This window comes from Hypomesus nipponensis, chromosome 3, assembly GCF_054491055.1.
Source record: "Hypomesus nipponensis isolate SF chromosome 3, ASM5449105v1, whole genome shotgun sequence".
Classification (NCBI taxonomy): domain Eukaryota; kingdom Metazoa; phylum Chordata; class Actinopteri; order Osmeriformes; family Osmeridae; genus Hypomesus; species Hypomesus nipponensis.
This window is the reverse complement of record NC_140363.1, coordinates 19,038,933-19,059,028: the sequence shown is the minus strand read 5'-3', so window position 1 is coordinate 19,059,028 and position 20,096 is coordinate 19,038,933. Positions and strand designations below refer to the sequence as shown.

Genomic DNA, 20,096 nt, shown 5'->3' with positions numbered 1-20,096 from the left:
TGCATCGAAATTGCCCAGCAGGGCGAAGCCACAACTAGCCAGCTAGCTAGCAGCGGTGTACTGATCGTTATTCTTCTAGCTAGCTGGTGGTGATCATCAGTCATTTTAATGAACAAATTGAACACATTGTGAATATACAGACGTCAATCGGTGCGCAAGAGTGGTACCAGCGAGATGGATCAGTGACTAAGTGGTTTTATTCGGAAGACTGGGTGGAGGATCCGAGGTCCGAAGGTTGACTGGTGTGTTGTGGGTAAGCCGTTTACTCCGACTAGCAAGCTAGGCTAACAACAGAGATGCTTCCACCTTCATAATATTTGATAGCTATCAACGATGGCTAGCTAGAACTAGCTATTTGTTGTGTGTTGTTATCTGACAGGGTTTAGTTACCTTGACTTGCCAGGTAATATTCTTTATCATTGGAATAACTAGCTAGCTATCTAACGACGTAGCTAAAAGCCACCCATAACATAACATCGTACGATCGGCCTCTAGATTTGGCCTGGTTGAAATGGTCGTTGTGTTACAGCGACGTTTGTTAGCTATCTAGGTAGCAGAACATGGGTGTGTACGCGCGTTTGCTCTTAGTAAATGGCTTGATAAAATACTTCATTTTCATTATTTAAAACAAATCTCATGCTAGCTAGGTAAGTAGCTGCTTAACGCTACCCCCGGCTTGTTGGTGACGATTATACAAAAATATAGCTATACATATAGCATAGCTTGTTAGCTGTGTAAAGGCAGCTAATGACTGTTTTACGTTAACATTAAACAAGACAGCTAAAGTTAACGTTAGAAAGTAATAATTCGCATTATTCCGGATTGAATTTAGCTAGCTATCAACCATGCAATTCCAGGCTTAAAATGTGAATTATTTTAGGCATAGGTTTAATGATGCATTACAAAGGCTAACAGTAAGATTTTGTTATATGAACGAGTTGTTTCCGTGTATCTGTAAATATAGCCAATTATAGCGTACATATCGCCTTTGTCAAGCAGTGTCCGCCTTGAACGATCAGGAAGTGGGGAGTTATATTTGTGCATGTAAGTGTTCTGACATGCCATGGAAACACTCTTTCTGTTATTCTAGGTTGAGCTGGTTCCGCTGTAGGGGAAGTGAAAGATGTGCCATGGAATGTTAGAGGCAGCGATAAAGGCCTTGGGGCCCCACAATTCAGTTAACAGACGGCACCTATCTCTACTGCTTATCCTGACAGTGGTCTCCACCGGACACGGGTCAGGTAAGAGGGACATCTAGAATCACAGGACTGTATTCGAGTTGAAGACAAGATCTACAAATGCCTCTGTTTACTGCCATGCACCTGGCTTCACTTTGGAAGTGGGAGGGATGATGGCATATGTTCAACCCACCTGTTGACTCAACACGCACGCTGACACAATAGTCAGTTGCACTGCACCTTTGTGTAGTGTCCTCGCACACTCTCCCCATCAGAGCTGATGAGAAAAATATGTTAGAGAAGTGGGAGTGAGGCAATTGATATGATGTTCTTTCAATCTCTCGACCTCGCTCCGTCTCTCTCTCTCTCTCCTCCTACTCAGCTCCTACTGGCTGTGTGACTCATGACTGTTGCATAAGCCTCAGAGCGCTCCTGTTGAGTGGGTATTCAAGAAAACCCACTCAGAATGAAGCAATGCCCCTCAGCATTGTGGTTGACAACAACAAACCTCCTACAACCTGCATGTGTTAACAAGAATCCTGTCTGAAAGACCTTCAGCATCCTGGTGTTGATAATGAATAAGCCTTTCAATAACTGAAGATGAAAAATGGGTCACCCTGTCATAATTAATGATACGTTAGTCATTTGATGCTGAAATCATATACATTTAAATGGTTGTGCTACCAGTATATTTTCTGTTTTAGGTTTACGCCCAATGAAATCAGATGTACAGTACCAGTGAAAAATGTGGACACATTTTCCCATTTGTGCCGCCCTTTTTAAAAGCAGTGCCACAGAGGGCTTCACATATGCCCATAGAACTGCACCTAAACCAGCCTAAACCCTCAAGGAACACCAGTATTAGTAGAACCCCAATCCCAATAATGGCATTAACCACGAAGCTATGTCTCTTCTCCTCCAGGATGTGTTCGTCCGTACATGGTCCAGAACAGCTGGGTCAACCTGACGGAGACCAACCGAGGCACCATCCCTGTGGGCACCGTGCTGCAGTACAGCTGTGACCCTGGATACCTGGCCGACGGGCCCTCCACCATCACCTGCTCCCCGCTGGGCCTGTGGTCTGCAGACGCCCCCCGCTGCATCCGCAGTGATGGTGAGGCCCTCTCCCCTCACGCCTCACTACAGCCTGCTTTATAGTACATATGCAGATGCAGTGATGGTACACTAAGACACACCTGTTTTTCTGAGTGGGTGGAAATGTGCTGCTTTGAGAGAGTGCACTTTCCTTGGTTGTCTTACCCCTGTGGGCTGAAGTCCACCTTGAAAGGCATTTTAAGTCTGTGTTGTCTCTGCTCCAAAATGGGTAGCGTAACTCATCCGGTCTAATTATACTCATCCTGTTCTAGTTGTGTGCTAAAGGATTTTTGAAGCACAGTGCAGGTTTGCAGTAGTGGTTGACGATGCTGTTTCCTGTTCAGTGTGTCTTCCTCCTCTGGAACCAGAGAACGGGGGCTACTCCTGCCACCCCGCCCCCTGCCGGCGCCTGACCCACGGCACGGTCATCGAGTACTTCTGTGACGAGGGCTTCATCCTGAAGGGGGACTACAAGTACCTGACCTGCCAAGATGCTCAGTGGGACCTGCCCATGCAGATCAGCTGCGTCAGCCAAGGTGGATCTCTCTTCTAGTGGTTATAAAATACCAGTAAGATAACATAGATAACACAATGTCGTCAAAACGTAGGGGTGACCAGGAGCTGATAATCATCAAATAAAATGTGCTTTGTATAGCCCTTTTAACAAGTAATGCGTCAGAGGGCTTCACCATACGCCCACAGAACTGCCCCTCAGTCAACCTAAACCTTCATGGAAGACATGGAGAAACTAATTGAGAAAAAATGGAAGAAACTAGCTCAGTACTGAGCTGGATGTTGTCTCCTCTCCCAGGGTGTGTGAGGCCCTTCCTGATTCAGCACGGCTCCATCCACCTGGCAGAGCCAGCCAGAGACACCATCCCTGTGGGCACCGTGCTGCAGTACAGCTGTGACCCTGGATACCTGGCTGACGGGCCCTCCACCATCACCTGCTCCCCGCTGGGCCTGTGGTCTGCAGACGCCCCCCGCTGCATCCGCAGTGATGGTGAGGCCCTCACGCCTCACTACAGCCTGCTTTATAGTAGTACATATGCAGATGCAGTGATGGAACACTAAGACACACCTGTATTCTTTTTTTGAACTCAGCATTATTTTGTCTGCTCTCGTGCTATCTGTCTTGCTCCATCACTTGGTCTCTCTCTCGCTATTTACCTAGTTTGCTATTTCTCACTCATGTCCACAACCCCCCCATTTCCACGTGTCTGTAGAGGGTTCCTTCTGCCGTCTGACGGTGCTGTCTTGTTCCCCTGTTCAGTGTGTCTTCCTCCTCTGGAACCAGAGAACGGGGGCTACTCCTGCCACCCCGCCCCCTGCCGGCGCCTGACCCACGGCACGGTCATCGAGTACTTCTGTGAAGAGGGCTTCATCCTGAAGGGGGACTACAAGTACCTGACCTGCCAAGATGGGGGCTGGGACGGCCCCATGCAGATCAGCTGTCTCCTGGACCAGGGTACGACGCCACCCAAATAACACAGTCAGATACTGTTGATTGATGCTGATTGATGCTGATGGATGTTGATTGATGCTGATTGGCCTCCTGGCTGCTGGTTAACAGAGCGTAACCCTGCGTTGCCGTTGGGGATGCCCACCCTGTCCATCGTGGCGTCCACAGCCAGCTCGGTCGCCCTCCTGCTGCTGCTGGTCGTCCTGTTCGTCCTGCTGCAGCCCAGACTCAAGTCCTTCCACCACAGCCGGTAAGGGGCCTTAAAACAAACGCACCCCTATCTCCTGTATCTGAGACGCAGCACAGGCTGTGGTGAGCTGCACCTGTTCTGACAGGTTTTAATTCTCACGTTTGTCATTGGTCGCTGGTCCAGGCGTGAGCATGGTGTGTCAGGCCAGCCGGTGTCCATCATGGTGGAGGGGGTGCAGGTGAACTTGCCCTCATACGAGGAGGCTGTCTGTGGCGGCGGAGGAGGAGGAGGGGGAGAACCAGCGCCAACCTCAACAGGCCTCATCTCTGAGGCCCGGGTCCAGATCGTCCTCTCTGAGGGCCAGCCAGACACCAGGACCTCCGGCCCCCCCTGCTTCTCCCAGCACTCAGAGATGGTGGTGGTCCATCCTGTGCCCTCTCCCTCCCCGTCCTCCCCCTCCTGCTGGGTGGAGCAAGCAGCCTCTCCCTCATCCCCACCCTCACTCAGGAGGCTGTCCTCCGGCAGCGAGCAGCACAGCCTGCCCCTCCTGGAGGCTGACATGGACTTCTCAGACGGTAAGTACTCCAGCACCCCCAGTCACACCAGAAAGGAGGAGCAGTCACACAGGGATGCTGTTTAATCCCACCATCCTGTATGTCTTGTCTCTGCAGATATGCCTTTGTTAAAAGAGGTCTGAGGCTACCTGCAGCCTCTCTGGGCCTCCCCCACTGCCCCAGAGAGGCCAGAGCACTGGCTGCTGCCCGGTGGCCTCTGGCCGGCCTCGGTCCAGCCCTCCGCGATGCAGCTGCTGTCAACACTGACTGCTCACAGGCAGGGGTCCTGAGAGGAGGCCCAGCACAGGCAGGACTGACTGGACAGCCGCCATGTGTACATACATGCTTCAAACATTTTCTAAGGACTCCTTACTATGTACATCTGATGTCTGACACACTAGTTTGACCTGTTGGCTTAGGTTCTAAATGGTTGTTATCCCGTCAGGAAAGAAGAAAAAATGAGTATTTTGACAGGTTTGCTGTTTATCCGTTATCATGTTGTCCATTCGTGTTCTGTGATTCATATTGTAAACACATTTTTATCACTAATTCACTCTCGGATGATCTTGTCACACAAGTCGGCAGCACGCCATGTGTAGCCTCACATGATGCACAAAGGCCACGCCCCCTCAGCCAGTCTCCTCCTCCTCCTTGTGAGATGAGGACGCTGTCCTTCCACCGCTCTGCTTTTTGGGCTTTTCACATTTCTGAACCCTTTAACCCTGCTTTGCACATGTTCGGCTGGAATGCTATAGAGTATTGTTTCATACGGTGAGGTCACGTGTTCCTCCTTTTCACTCCGTGGTGTTTGTGAGACTGTGTTCCTAGTCTCCTCACTGTGGCTGGAGGGTCCTCATCCACACCTCACATACTCACTCCCCCCCCCAAGGCCTTAGAGATCCACTTCTATGCACAAGTACCGTTAATAACAACATACATTAGTTGAACAATTTTCTTAATTTTAAATGAATGTCAGCTTTTGGCCTCCTCGGCTTAGTGATGAACACCTGAAGATATTGTAGAATTTATTTATTCAGGTTGTTGAAATTCTGTTCTAATTAAGTATAGATAGGAACACAAAATTTGAGTATTTAATATATTCATGTCCTGAATGCTGTTGATCAGCCGTTGTTTTTTGATGCTTCCAAAAGGTTTGGAAAAGGATGTTGTTAGAAAGGTCTGTCAACATTTGTAGACCTCAGCACGTATGTCATTTGAGACCGTAACATTTATTTGGTTAATCGTACAATAAAAAGCAGGTAATTATTGTACAGAGGCTTGGTGTTGTCTGTGAGTTGCCTGGTTTCCTTTGGGACTGAGCAGTGCATTTTGTGTCGAGATTGTATTGTAATATTGTGTACAAAGTTTTAAGTTAATTGAACTCTGTAAATACCCTGTAATAATTAGATTAAACATGATTGGAGATGTGTAAGTGAGACCCTTGTGTTTTGCACCTGCTGGTCATCCCCTTTTAGAGAATACTGTCTTAGACCAAACACTAGATGGCATTCTAAACAAGTTCCTCAAGGAATTATTTAAGAATTTGGTACTATTAACATTTACAAGGTATTGTGCATGTACAGTATAATGTAACGATATATGGTTTGATGGTTTAAGATAGTTTTATTACAAACATGAACATTTTCCTTACAAACATGAACATTTTCCTAACAGCAACAACTCTAAAGATATTTATTTATAAACAATTTATGAATCTCTGGTGCCCTATCCCGAGACATGTAAGTTGATGTATTCAATGTTAATATGATTTGGTGTTCAATTATGTCAGAAGTAAAAAATAATCTGATATAGACGTTTTATAGTTACTGTGTTCATCCCTCATAATTTGCAGTGGCTTTATCATGTAGCAGCTTGGTTTAAAGCAGCGGTCTTCAGCCCTGGTTCTCAGGGACCCCCTGTCCTGCATGTTTGAGATGTTTCCTTCTTCCAACACTCCTGATCTTAAATGACTGGTTGTTACCAGGCTTCTGCTGAGCTTGATAACCACCAATTCATTTGAATTGGTTGTGTTGGAGCAGGGAAATGTCTAGAACATGCAGGACGAGGGGTCTCTGAGGACCAGGGTTGAAGACTGCTGGTTTAAAGGTAGTATTGCAGTACCACTGCAGTGTGCAGCCTGAACACGAGTGAAGCGTGTGGGCACAGCAGCTGCCCACCAGGGTTACAGTTTGGATCCACCTTCAGTCTGAGCTGTTCTCTCCACCGCTGGTGCGTGGTTGGTGTGGCCTGGCCAGTCAGGTCCGATGCCCTCTGGGTCCTAAATTCCCTGGGTGCGGGTGATGGGGCCCTTGTTCTGTCAGCCCTACTGCCCTCTGGGGCCTACGTTCCCAGGATTTTGATCTGAACCTAAGGCAACTTCACCTCCTGCAGCTTCCCATCCACTGCCAGGTACACAGGTTTTGCTGAAGGACAGAAATAAAAACACAAGATTTTGAGTGAACTGAAAGTGATGGTATGTAGTTTATTTTCCCTCCATCTGCAGGGTGTTGCTACAGAGCTGTTTGCTACAGGCTCACGGTGCAGAGCTCTCCCCTGTGTCACCCTGACAGCTGTGGCTCCTACCCTTAGCCTGCGGCGTGAACGTCTGGTAAGATCTGAAGATGAGGATGAACAGCAGGGCCTCTCCACCCTGGAAGATGATGTAGATGAGGGGGAACAGATAGAGGGGTCCGATGACCTCGGGGGCAAAGGCCACCTTCAGGATGGTGGAGCACAGCTGGATGTTCTGACAGCCTGTCTCAACTGCTATGGTTCTTCTGCATCTGGATGTTGGGGAGTTGTTTGGTCATCAAACATGTGTTGGGGTCAAACGTTTCAGGGTTGAATCGATTGAATTCGACAACAGGGGGATACAGCGTCAGATTCCACTCTTTCCTCAGTTGGATGCAGCCCTATGAACGCTTACTTATGATCAACCTTGAAGACAGTTGACAGGAAGTAGCCCAGCAGGTAGCCAATCAGGGGCATCAGAGCAGCTGCAGCCATCAGCTTGGGTGAGAGCACCACCCACACTGTTCCACCAATGGTGATGCCCGACATCACCCCGATGGCCACAGAGGCCACCAATAGGATGCTTAGACCGACCTGCGAAGGATTGACTCCAATCAAACACTGTTTACCCATAAACCCTCAAATCGGATTTTGGACATGACAGGACCATGGAATCTCACCTTGGTGATGATTGGAGAGTAGTTTGGTTTGTGGTGGTTGATGGCTATGCCAATGGCACAGGGCACCAATGTCATGATGAGAGCTAAGGTGATTCCAGTGTAAGGAACAGCATTTTCTAGGTTGTCGAACCCTTGGCAGTAAAGGAAGAGCAGCAGAGGCATCATGCCCAGGGCTGCGACAGTGGAACATGTTGTCATCACGATGCTGTGGTGGGGGGGGAAGGGTCAAGGGTCAAGACAACATCTAGTGACAACAACATTTGATTGCAGGTGGAAACACGTGCAATCATCTCAAGACAAACAACGGGAGTTACCTTAGGTTCATATCCCCCTTGAGGGCCAGGGCAAAGATGTTGGAGAGGTTCCCCCCAGGACAGCAGCCGCAGATCAGCACGGTCACAGCCTCGATGGGCTCCAGCTGGAAGACCTTTGCCAGGCTGAAGGCGGTGAGGGGCATGATGCCAAACTGGGCCACCACCGCGATGGCCACCCCTTTAGGCTTCAGGATGTGATACTTGATCTTGGAGATCTCCATGGTGCAGCCGAGGGACACCATGGTGATGAAGAGGATGATGATGGTGATTCCACTGATGGCCGTGTCCATGACAGGTGAGAAGGGGGACTGGAAACCAGAGGAGACGTTGTGTGTGACATTGTCACCTCTCCAGACGCCATAGCTGTCTCTGTAAAGTCCCTTGGTTTGGTTCATGGTGCCGTTCATCCCCAGTCTGAACTCTTGATGCTATCACGCTGCTCACACCTTAGGCAGGAATGGTAGGAAACAAACCAATAACAAGGTATGTTATGGGGATTAAGTGACCTTGCTGATCTCAAGGGACCGCATGGGAGGATTGGAACTTCCTATAAATGTGTACCATTGTCACTCATTTGCAGGCTGCATGGCCTTTGGTGTTTCTGAGAAATAACGTAAAGTTCCCTTGTGACTTTCAGCTGGTATAAGAGCTCAAAAGATTGATCGTTTGAGTGGTCTATTATATTTTACTGAGTTACTTTAGTTTTGGATGGATGCATACATTTAATTGAAATACTTAATGAAAATCTACTTTTCAAAGTATGTCACATACACGTTCCTTTTAATTAAAAGTGTTTAAATGTAACTGAATTAAATATGTTTTTCTATCTGTCAAGCATAATTATGTCAAGAAACTGGAGGTATCAAGAGTCAGGTTGATCTTATTTGTCCCCCCAAAAAGTTCCACTTCTCACTTAAAAGACGTTTTTTCACGTTTTCTCATTTGTACAGTCATTGCAAAACATAAAAAAACACGTTTTACAATGTTTATAGCTTCAGTCTTTAGGGAAGGTAAAACAACTGTCATTTATAAGTTAACGCCATTAATTGAGCAAAATTAAGATAAGCAACATACAAAATGTAACTATATTGAAAATATCCCTTGCAAGGCAGAAGTGTATAAAGTTTCTTACCTTCATTGTGTACAAGTTTGTGATGTTCCAGTTAGTCAGTTCAACAGAGGCTCTGTCTCTGTTTCTCTCCCTCTTTCTTTGATACTCACATCTCTTCATCCCGCCTCACATTCCTCTCTCTCTCTCTCTCTCTCTCTCTCTCTCTCTCTCTTCTAACCCCTTTGCTCTCTGGTAAGAACCCCAGTCACATGGTAGAGCAGTCATATGACAGGAGGGGGACATGCATGCAGGTATGAACACACCTCATGAATACTCACGTATGAAACGTAGTATACGAGAAGATGAGTCTATTTCCCGTCTGTTTCTCCATTTTGGCATCATTAGATTATTATTCAGTTCACCAGCAGAAACAGCTCTGGAGTGGTTCTAGGGTTCATCTATCATCACATCCCAGAGGTCCAGCGCTGCCTGGCTGGTGTCTGTCTCTGCTGGACCACAGTACCGTGGGAAACCCCAGTTAGCATCTGATTGTGGGGACAGAGTGTAATTGTTGCCGTGGCACCGTAAAAGGCTTTTCATCTTGGCCTGAATTCATGCGCGTGTAAACAGGCATTCAATGAATATTACGCAATAAGCTAAGCTCAATGCTCCTGCCTAGCAGTGGTGCCAGGCCTTTCAAAGGAGGCCTGGGTGACTGGTCTCCCAGGAAACCAGAGACTCTTGACTACTGTATAATCTCTCAGGACAGACAGCGTACCAGATTACTAAACCTGTGCTGTGAATTCTTTGACCCAATCTCCAACAGTTTGCTACAGATTATGTCAAAGAGCCTAACTATGACTTAATCTAGAAGTTACTCATGTGAAGAGATTGTATGGAATGCACTTGAAAACCATACCCTGTCTTTTTGTTGTAGTAAAAATGCTAAATATTCTCATGGCACTTTCAAACTGGTCATGAATGGCAGTTAACCGTAACAGGAGGTAGCCGATGGTTATAATTGGGAGTCATTCTTGAGGAAAAAAAGCTTTAATGTTAAGAATCTAATGGTCGGGCTTTGGTGATATGATGACCATAAATTATGATACAGACCTCTCTAAAACCTGAACCTGGAAACCTGGTTGTATACATGTGTACAGTACATTTTAAGTACAAGCTGTTGGCATTAACACATCCTACATGACACAATATTAAAATCATGCTTCATAAGGACATGCACAGTGTATAACTTTTACGATTATCTTCTCCTAGTCTCTTAAAGTCAGTTTGTTCTGCACTGTTGCTTGCATTCCAGTGGAGAAAAAAATCCAGTAATTGTTTTGTCTGTATTCACTGTAGGAGTTCTGTGAGCCTGGGTGCACATGCACGGCAACATCAGGAAACCAGTGTGCTCAGCTGGCAAATCATCCTGCGTGTCAGCTGATGCAGGGGGGGGGGGGGGGGGGGGCAGTTCACAAGACTAGTGTCCACAGGCAGTCCACAATTAAACCAATCCTCTGACTGTGTTTTACCAGGAATGGACTCGTGTTGCCCTTTCACAGTTTTCATACTCACACAATTGTTAGACAGAGGCACAATAAAACTATGCGAGATTGAAATGGTAAAAATATACATGATTTGTATTATAATTTATATTTCGACAGATATTTTTAGGTCATGGCTCCTGGGCCCTGGTTGCTGATTTAGGAATGTGACCATAGGCGTGAATTTAGGGTGTGACGGTAGGGACATGTCTCCACCGATGTAGGGACATGTCCCCACCGATGTTAGGAAAAATGTAATTGTCCACACCAATAATTGGAGTCAGAACATTTTTTTTTTCATTCTTTTAACATTTTCTGCTCCCGTTAACTCTGAAGGTCAGCCTTATTGATCGTCAGGAGAGCGCTGATCACAATGTGTGTACCAGCCTATGTTACTCGTGTCAGTAGGTGAGCGTCGAAGCGAGACTGATTCAGATTCTGAGAAGAGATTTAATGACAATGATAAACGATTAAAATCGAATTATATAACACTCCTGTATATTATTGTTGAAAATGTGTCCCAATATTTCTAAAGTTAACGAGCCTAAAGTTGCTAGCTCTGGAACACAACCACGGTTTCAAAGCGTTTGTCAAATTCATAAATGTTCCTGGGAAATATAGTTCTATATACAATTATTACAGAAATACAACGAGAAAGCAACTTAAACTACACTTCCCACATACCACCTCGCTGGCACGCATGCGTTGTACACGTTGAAGTGTCCACGTGTAGACGAATCACGTGTAAGGTATGGTTCGCTCGTCATGTCTCTCCCGTTTAGCGAAGTCGCATAGTTGTTGATTTCATTTTTGGTCTCCAATTGAGCTCTTACTGTTAACAGCATTTAGTTTTATTTTCTTACACATCTTTTCGAAGAATGAGCGACAACGATGACATCGAAGTCGACAGTGACGTATGTGTTTATTTCTTTAGCCACGAGTGCACAAAAAAAACGTGGTTTTCACAGTTGAATTGCGCAAGCTAGCTAACATTAGCGAGCTAGCTGTGTGTGTCTCGGATCTGGTAGCTGTTTTCCGTACCGTTTCTAGCAAGCTGGCTTCAAGAACAAGCGGCCCCCATTTAGCTTGCTACTAGTATCTTAAATGACCGGGAAGAAATGGGTAGCTACACGTTAACACACTTTGCGTTTTAGTTGCCAGGTAGAGTGAAAAATCTACGTGAAATACCTAACCTGCCTAATATAGAGAAGTTGGCTAGTTAGCTAGCTTCAATTACACATGTAAAATAACTACTGTGCCACAGCTAGCATGGATACAAGGTTAGTTAGCCCATCTGTTAGACCCGCTTAAAGAGCCTAGCTATGAAGCTCGCTCTAGGTAGCCAACGTTCAAAACTAATAATTGATAGCCGTACAGTACAACTGATGCCGGCAACTACTATTAGACTGCAAGCTATTTAGTTCTTGCTTGCTACTACTCTACCTAATAGACTTACTATAGTAGTTAGGTAACTAACTTCAGGCTACTATAGACAAGGTCAATCTAGAAATGCAGATTGTAAATGAGCAAGATAGCAAGCCCTTTTACAAAATAGAACAAGCTGTTTAAAAGACCTGTTTTCTGTGAGGCGAAGTGCAATAGAGGTTGAAACTATTCTTACATTCTTCCAGTAGTCATGGCCGTTTGTTTTACTACATTGATTAGTTCTGAAAATGTACACATTAAAGGGTAATCCCATCCCATCGCAAAACCCCCTTATGGCATAAGCCTAAGCGCGCCCTAAATTTAGCATACTAGCGAGACTAGCTATGGTTAGATCGGCAACATCACCCATTTCCTTGGTTTCATACATTTCCTCATACTTGTTAGGAACAGTGACAGACCAGATATAAACTAGTTCGTTACGATCCTAACTCTGTGCAAGGGTCTCCCTATTACATGTAGCTAGTTAGCTTGCTGTGCATATTACCGAGTCAGGTAATGCCATATAGGGCTCGGGGACCTGCTGTTTTGCACTCTCTACTGGTCTGTCAGTGATACAAAATAATGCACACCGTGTCCCCATTATACCAGTACTAATCACACATTTTGTCTAGTTGCGCAACTCGCAAATTTAGACCACTCACTTAAACACATATATGGCAAACATAGGATGCAGTGAACCATGTCATTATTTTTTTACATTTAAGAGCTGTTGGACCGTCATTTGATGAGTGTTGCCAACACAGAAGGTCTGTTTGCATTGATAGTGTTGGTCAAATTACAGCCTGTGTGTGTTGCTATCCAATCTTTGACCTGCCTGGATTTTCCATCCCCCTCCCCCATTTTGATTAAGCTGGATCTCCAGCTCGGGATCAGAGCAGGGATATTGCTCCCTCTTATGTCATATTTTGTGCCGCTTTACTCAGTTTGCCCCTTCCTATTCTAAAAAAGGCCAAAGCTTTAATGTTATTGACTATAAAACACTGGTTGATCCTCATATTGTTTACATTTGTCTGTGGATAGTGAACCAAACAAGATTGTGTCATATTATGCATCCTTTACTGTTCAGTTGAATGGTGTACATCCTTATTTTTAGCCTAGATTACATGTCCACTATCCATTCCAAATGAAGATGTCATCTGGTTGCACGCCTTTCTTTTTTTCCATGACCAGTTAGCTGTGTAAAAATACGTTAACTGCTGTGCTTAATACCTTTTTATATATTTGTATGTATGGTCCCCGTTCAAGCGAAGCTGACACTCTGTGTTGCAGGCAGACAAACGGGCCCATCACAACGCACTGGAGCGTAAACGCAGGGATCATATCAAAGACAGTTTCCACAGTTTACGGGACTCAGTGCCTGCTCTGCAAGGAGAGAAGGTGAGTATCAGGTGCACAGCATGGTGCATCTGTCTGGTTGTGGTTTAGGAGGTTGTGTTGTGGTGTTTGATGGTTGGATTGTTAAAGAGCTTGTTAGGATACACGTCATCCAGTCTGCAGGCTGTTTCAGCACCCAGGCACCAGCCCTCTACCTTGTTACATTGTGCTGAAAAGTAAACATGTAGTAAGCTCAGTTAAACAATTTAGAAAATATGGTTATTTCTAGGGGAGGGAATCTTTTGGTATCTTATGATTCGATTTTTTAATCAAAGTTCGATTGAATATATGCTTACATTTGATTCCACTTTAGTGTTACTTGTTTCTATTTGACTGTGATAGGCAGTTAAGTGTTGTCATTCCCATGCATCAAAACCTTGAAATGTATTGTTTTTCTTGCAGTTTAGTGAACTAATTGTTATAAAATAAAATACATATTTTAAACAATTAATAATTGTGAATTGATATGAATCGCAAACGCAAATACATTTTTTCCCCCCACCCCTAGTTATTTCCTAATCTTACAAAGGAGTCTGAACTCTTACATTTATCTGTGTGGTATTTTATTGATAATTTCAGGGCATAAACAAGGTTTGGAGATATAATATTAGGGTTCTTTTTGCTTTCAAGCTTAGGATTGTTCTCGATTGATTTATAGTTTGGACACTGCTTTTATAACTATCTGGAATATGTTTTGTTTATTGTAGTGTGTCCTAAGTGTTTGGCTTGGCTGGTTGATAGACATGTCTGTTGAATGATTTGAATGTGTAGAACCTGAAACTTTGACAATATTGGACTCGACGCAACATTGCCTCATGCTTTAGTTTGTCATTTTTGCTGACAGCAATCTGTCAAACAGGCTTCCCGAGCTCAGATCCTAGACCAAGCCACAGAGTACATCCAGTACATGCGCCGGAAAAACCACACCCACCAGCAGGACATAGACGACTTGAAGAAACAGAACGCACTGCTGGAGCAGCAGGGTGAGTGTCTAGCCAGGGGCCTGGAGCTGGGCAAGAGGTCTCGCAAGGGACCACTGGGTAGGTAGAACAATTACTATGTTCAGTGGTGGTGGTTGTGACTCTAGCTGTGATGTTGGTGCTGTTGTGGAGAGACTAACCTGTGTCCTGTGGTCCGTGTTGGGCTGGCAGTCAGGGCCCTGGAGAAGGCCAAGGGGAACACTCAGGTCCAGTCCAGCTACTCGTCTCCAGACAGCAGCTTGTACACCAACCCCAAGGGAAGTGCCGTGTCAGCGTTTGATGGGGGCTCAGACTCCAGCTCCGACTCGGAGCCAGAAGACCCGCCCACCAGGAAGAAGCTACGGGTGGAGCCTAGCTAGGCCCCCCCCCCCCCCCCCTCAGAGACTCTCTTCCTCCTCTTCTTCCTCCTACCTGACAGCTGTCTCTCTCCAGCCTTCCCATGCCAGTCCAGGCGCCAGGTGGTGATGTCAGAGAGGTTCTGTATACCACGTGCTTCAACCTGTCTCCTCACCTGGCTAGTGTCCTGTCACTCCGCAAAAACCCTCAACACCCCTCAAGTGAGGCAGCTCTGCAGTTTTGAAGGACTTTATGCTTTTATAACCTCATAATCGTTCATAATCAAATGTGGATGCAACAAGGTGTACTGCTTTAGTTTAGCTACAATGAATACCCCGATTTGTTTTGAAAAACTTAAACGAACCTGTTCAAAGAGTTTGGACACTTACAGACATTTGACAAATTGTCCTTTGAAATAGTTTACCTTTTTAATATTTGTACTTTTCCACAAAAGAATGTGAAGTTGCTTTGGAAAAAAATACATGTTATGCTACCCTCCTGAGTCAGTGTAGTTGGCAGAAGATTTTGTCTTTAAACTATTTGTGTAATCAAATCCCTATATTTAAAGTGATAGAACAAAATGTATTTCTCATCCTTCATTCTATATTGGTGTTTAGCTTGAGATTTATCAATTGGCAAAAGTGGATTAACATGTTGGCTTCTCGTTTAATATATATTCTCACTTTGCAGGTTCAGCTGTTCCTTTTTGGTTTTCTAAGGAATGGGGATATTACACAAAAAAAGCAAAAAGATAATAAAGCTAATTTCCCAGATGGATATGGAACGTTACACAGTGCAGTTGAAGGGTATTGATTTATTTTGTGAAAGGAAAAAAAAAAGGTCCATATCAGTGTGCAGGACTGAACAGTATACTCTTAAATGTTGTCAAATCTACATAGAAAAAAAACTCGAAGTGTTTGCCTGTCCTGGGAATGTTTGTTTTTCAATTTTACAGAGGTTAATTAAGTGTGTACTATAGATATATTTGTTTATTCCATTCCATGGAAACTACAGGTATGTTGTACATACTGCCAACAATTGTCTTGCAAGTTGAGGCATACCTTTACTATGAGACTATAAATAAAAACTATTTTATCCTTTTCGTTCATTTGGATTTGAACTTGTGAAGCAAGGCCTGTGTAAATTGTAAATGGCAACTGATGTAAGACTACTACAAATGAAAGAACTGTCATAGGCTACAATGACAAATATGCAAGCGTGTCATGTTGAGTTGATCTTTATACTTGCATGAAATAATAACTGATAACTAGAGAAATGCTGACATCACCTGATCCAAGTGAGAAATTGTGAAATAATATTGCTATGCAGGTACGCTTTAGACTAATTAGAAGTGCAACTCATGAAACTACAATGTGTACTTTTCTCTTGACATACATATAGACATGAAGCAGAAACGGTAAGTATTTTTTAAATTATTGATAACAAAAAATTGTAATAGCAAATGATTTATATATGGACAATGACCCTTTATTTATCGTTCCTTATAGTTTAGCTCAGTGGCGATTAACTCATGACCGCCCACTTAGAATCATGGCAGGTCCATTCTTAAGTCTCAGTGAACAGCAAATATTGGAGCCACCGCCCCCATTCAAGTTCTCGATGATGCTAAGATGTGAAAACACTGGACAGAAAATCCACGAGTAGGCTACCTTGGCTAATATGCCATCTGCGATACGCAAAAGTTTTGTTAATTACACTATTTAGGTGAACTATGGCTAAACAGTACGACGTTTTAGTGAGGTTGTTGATTCTTGGAGATTCGGGGGTTGGAAAAACATGTTTAATACGCAGGTTCACGGATAATGAATTTCACCCGTCGCATATTTCTACCATCGGTAAGAAAGATGTCCACTGGGCTGATCGCTAGGGACATTGTTCAGTTAGAGAAACTTATGAACGGTATTTTAAGAAGTGACTAGCAAATGTGGATTCTTGTGTTTTCAATTATTGCCAAAGGAACTATGACTGCATACTTATTTAGTGAAGAGACAAGGTTCTGACCTTTACAAAGACACATGATGAAATGGTCTTCAAAAGTCACCTAAGACATTCACAAAGGGTCTGTCTTCAACAGAATTGTTCTTGTACTTTTTGAGTGTGTTAGAGTAGGCACTGCTCTGAGACAGTGTTAAGTGAGTCTTCCCGGTAATTACACTACGAAGGAAGGGGTTCGTGGTTGAACAGGAAGTGATGGAGAGAATCCAATTCCTCCAATTGTTTCATCTGACCACTATCATGTTTAAGTATGTGCTGACTGGCACAAACATGCACCATGATCTTGTTTTTACAGCAATTTCTTCCACATAGTGGCATAGTGAGCCATGGTGGCCCAGTTAAACAGGACTGGAGTGATTTCTATTGTGGCTTTGTTTGGAGTGTTAAACTGTGAACTATAAGCTGATGTACAAAACCCCTATTGTTTTTAGTCTTCTTGGGGTGTAAGGGGGGTGTATCAGATCAGGAGGACGTCAGCCTGTTGCCTCATTCCTGATTTGACTTCATGTTTACGTTTAAGAGTCATAAATGGATGTCGCGCCAGGTGAAGATGATATTTGATGGTGCTAGCAACACTGCATTAAGACGACACAGCTGGATTGGCTAAGGCGTTCACTTGTCCTTTAGCTCTCTATTCGCAGTTGAATTGGGTTACTTGTGTTACCCCTCTCCACTACGTGATGGTGCTGTTGAGTGGTGGGCAGGGTTGATTTCCCAGCACTTACTGATACACACTCAGGTCACGTTGGGGAGAATCCCTGTTCCTAAGCTCCGGATGAAAACACAGCTGTAAATAACAACTATTGAATGTCAGAGTCTTACAGTGTGATTTAATGTTATCCTCTCTTAGTTACTAAAGGATCTTTAACAGGATGTCTCCAAGCAACCCACGACAATGGGCTTCAATGAGTAAACCACCCTGGAGCTGTTTGTGAGACTGTGCTCTTGGCTTGCGCATCTGTTGAATGTGTTTATTTGAATGATTGTTTTGTCTGACTTTCAGGAGTGGATTTTAAGATGAAAACGTTGGAAATCGACGGCCTCAAAGTACGAGTTCAGATATGGTAAGTGAACTAAACCCCTGCAGCTGTGTCGCTAGCAGCTGCTACGACCTCAGTTGCAAGTTGTTCCCTCGCTCTTCTGTTAGCAAAGAGATGTACTGAGATGTACTGAGCTGTACTGAGATGTACTGAGATGTACTGAGATGTACTGAGCTGTACTGAGATGTACTGAGCTGTACTGAGATGTACCAAGCTGTACCGAGCTGTACTGAGATGTACTGAGCTGTACTGAGCTGTACTGAGCTGTACTGAGATGTACTGAGATGTACTGAGCTGTACGGAGCTGTACGGAGCTGTACGGAGCTGTACTGAGATGTTTGTTTGTGTTGATGCAGGGACACCGCTGGGCAGGAGCGATACCAGACCATAACCAAGCAGTACTACAGGCGGGCACAGGTACCCTCACACCGACAGCATTGTAGTGACGATTCAGGATGGTATGTAGTATGTAGTATGATGAGTAGTATGTAGGGTGGACAGTAGCATGGTAAGTCAGTATATAACCAGTACAGTATGGTTAGGACAGTATGTGAGCAGTGGTTATGAATGCATGTCTCTATAATACTGGATCATATGTCTTGTCTTCTGATGCCTCCCAGGGGATCATTCTCGTGTACGACGTCACCTGTGCTCAGTCCTTTCAGCACATAGCAAAGTGGGCTAGTGATGTGGACGAGGTGAGGCTGACCCACGCTGAGAGAAGACTCTCTTCAATCTCTCTTCTCGTTCTCTTTTACCACTTGCAATCTCTTACTCGCTCTCCCTTTTCCTCCCTGGGAGTGACCTCTTCCTCTTTAAACTGTCTGTGTCCTTGTTCAACTTGTCTTGTTGAGTGACAGGTGTGCGGGTGTATCCACCCCTCCCTGAGTGTGTGCTTGTGTTGCAGTTTGGCCCTGACAGGGTGCAGAGGATCCTGGTGGGGAACAAGTCTGACGGGGAAGACAAGAGACAGGTGGCAACACAACAAGGAAGACAGGTTGTTTTTGCCCTTCCACTGCTTGAGCAACTGTACTAGCCTGGATAGATTGATATCACACATTCCTTATTGTGGCAGCCAACCACTTTGTATTGTTGTTGTCGTCGAGTACGTTGTTCTTTTTGTGTGTGTTGCAGTTGGGGAAGACCTATGACATGTCCTTCTTTGAGACAAGTGCCTGCACCAACCATCACATAACCGAGGTCACCCGATCGACCAAGCAACTTCTTCACTCCACAGATATCGACAGCGTCCTGGAAAACGGCTTTTGTAACGTTTCCATGTGTGTTGTCCTCCCCAGGCCTTCACCCTGCTGACAGAGCAGGTGCTGCAGGGTCAGAGAACACAGTACAGCTTTCAGGAGGCCATAGGAGACTACCTCGACCTGGCTGCCCTGGAGGAGGAGGAAGGAAAAGACGTGGAAACTACCACTCAGAAGGGCTGCACCTGCTAGCAGGGTCACCCTCCTCTGGACCGCTGCCCCCTAGTGGCGGAGGGTGTGTTGCACTGCCCTATTCTGATAAGTGTCGACTTAGCCTAGCGTTTGTAATATGAGGATGTTTTGTTCACCTGTAAAAGCTGCACCCACAGAGCTTCTCTGTGTTGTTCACTGTTGACAGATAGTCCATGGACTGTCTGTGGACTACCAGCATGGAAAGGGCTGTTGACAGGCTAGTGGAGTTGGATGACATTTGATATTATTGATGTTATTTTGATGACGATGTTATGATACTACTGATATATCAAAAGTGGGCCACTTTTGTTGCTGTAATGTATTTTTGAAATGTATTCATTTGATAAATGTTTTATAACTGTTTCCACTTTCCCTAATATGAGTGATAATTGGAAACCAACTGTTATTAAACAACAAGTTGTCTTCCATTTGAGGTGAGTTGCGATGGTTAGATTTCATGAGGGCAAGATTTCATCATCAAACTGTGGGAACCCAACTTAACCAATAACGCGTGAAACCAAACTCAGCCAATCATTATCAAACTATGATGGTTCAGTCACTTATAATACTCAGATTCTTTTTAATTGATGATTTATTGTATTTTTGGGGGGATGCAGGTCTTGCTAGCTGGAAGTAGAACATCCAACTCAACATGCTGTGTTAGTTTGCTGTCTGATCTGCTATTTTCAAGGATTATTTTGGTGCTACACAGTGTTGCAGTGAATTGATGTTTAAAAGAGTGAAACTGATACAAAACGGTTTTGTACATTTGGGATACAAAATAAAAGTTTGTATTTAATTTAAATTGAATTCAATACCTTGTAATCCACTAGCCTACAAGATTGACCAGAATAGATTTTGAGTGAGGCCCGGG

At 44.6% G+C, this 20,096-nt stretch overlaps 4 protein-coding genes across 7 annotated transcripts; 3 read left to right on the top strand and 1 right to left on the bottom strand.

Annotated features, from left to right (window-relative positions):
* The first annotated feature begins 12 nt into the window (after nt 1-12).
* On the top strand, nt 13-5,911 carry LOC146300218 (sushi domain-containing protein 4-like). Its single transcript, XM_084681739.1, has 9 exons — nt 13-253; nt 1,091-1,241; nt 2,101-2,292; nt 2,618-2,809; nt 3,085-3,276; nt 3,547-3,741; nt 3,847-3,985; nt 4,109-4,500; nt 4,597-5,911. The coding sequence occupies exons 2-9, from the start codon at nt 1,124-1,126 to the stop codon at nt 4,620-4,622; spliced, it is 1,446 nt and encodes a 481-aa protein (XP_084537865.1). The 5' UTR covers nt 13-253; nt 1,091-1,123; the 3' UTR covers nt 4,623-5,911.
* A 492-nt stretch (nt 5,912-6,403) lies between these two features.
* Nucleotides 6,404-8,412, bottom strand: LOC146300217 (hepatic sodium/bile acid cotransporter-like). Its single transcript, XM_084681753.1, has 5 exons — nt 7,985-8,412; nt 7,671-7,875; nt 7,406-7,584; nt 7,063-7,262; nt 6,404-6,902 (listed from the first exon to the last, which is right to left on the bottom strand). Exons 1-5 carry the CDS (start codon nt 8,389-8,391, stop codon nt 6,847-6,849), a joined length of 1,047 nt encoding a protein of 348 aa, XP_084537879.1. The 5' UTR covers nt 8,392-8,412; the 3' UTR covers nt 6,404-6,846.
* Nucleotides 8,413-11,310: 2,898 nt separating this feature from the next.
* LOC146300216 (protein max-like) lies at nt 11,311-15,823 on the top strand. Of its 4 annotated transcripts, none has more exons than XM_084681703.1 (4): nt 11,311-11,493; nt 13,295-13,402; nt 14,259-14,382; nt 14,551-15,823. In XM_084681703.1, exons 1-4 carry the CDS (start codon nt 11,458-11,460, stop codon nt 14,736-14,738), a joined length of 456 nt encoding a protein of 151 aa, XP_084537829.1. In that variant the 5' UTR covers nt 11,311-11,457; the 3' UTR covers nt 14,739-15,823. The 4 variants fall into 4 exon arrangements, with proteins under 4 accessions (XP_084537829.1, XP_084537809.1, XP_084537819.1 ...); XM_084681683.1 differs by having other exon boundaries at nt 11,312-11,493; nt 14,259-14,439; XM_084681693.1 differs by having other exon boundaries at nt 11,313-11,493; nt 14,244-14,382.
* A 475-nt stretch (nt 15,824-16,298) lies between these two features.
* LOC146300215 (ras-related protein Rab-15-like) lies at nt 16,299-20,027 on the top strand. The gene is made up of 7 exons (XM_084683327.1): nt 16,299-16,571; nt 17,735-17,795; nt 18,128-18,188; nt 18,392-18,469; nt 18,679-18,768; nt 18,906-18,971; nt 19,070-20,027. The coding sequence occupies exons 1-7, from the start codon at nt 16,448-16,450 to the stop codon at nt 19,220-19,222; spliced, it is 633 nt and encodes a 210-aa protein (XP_084539453.1). The 5' UTR covers nt 16,299-16,447; the 3' UTR covers nt 19,223-20,027.
* Nucleotides 20,028-20,096: the final 69 nt, after the last annotated feature.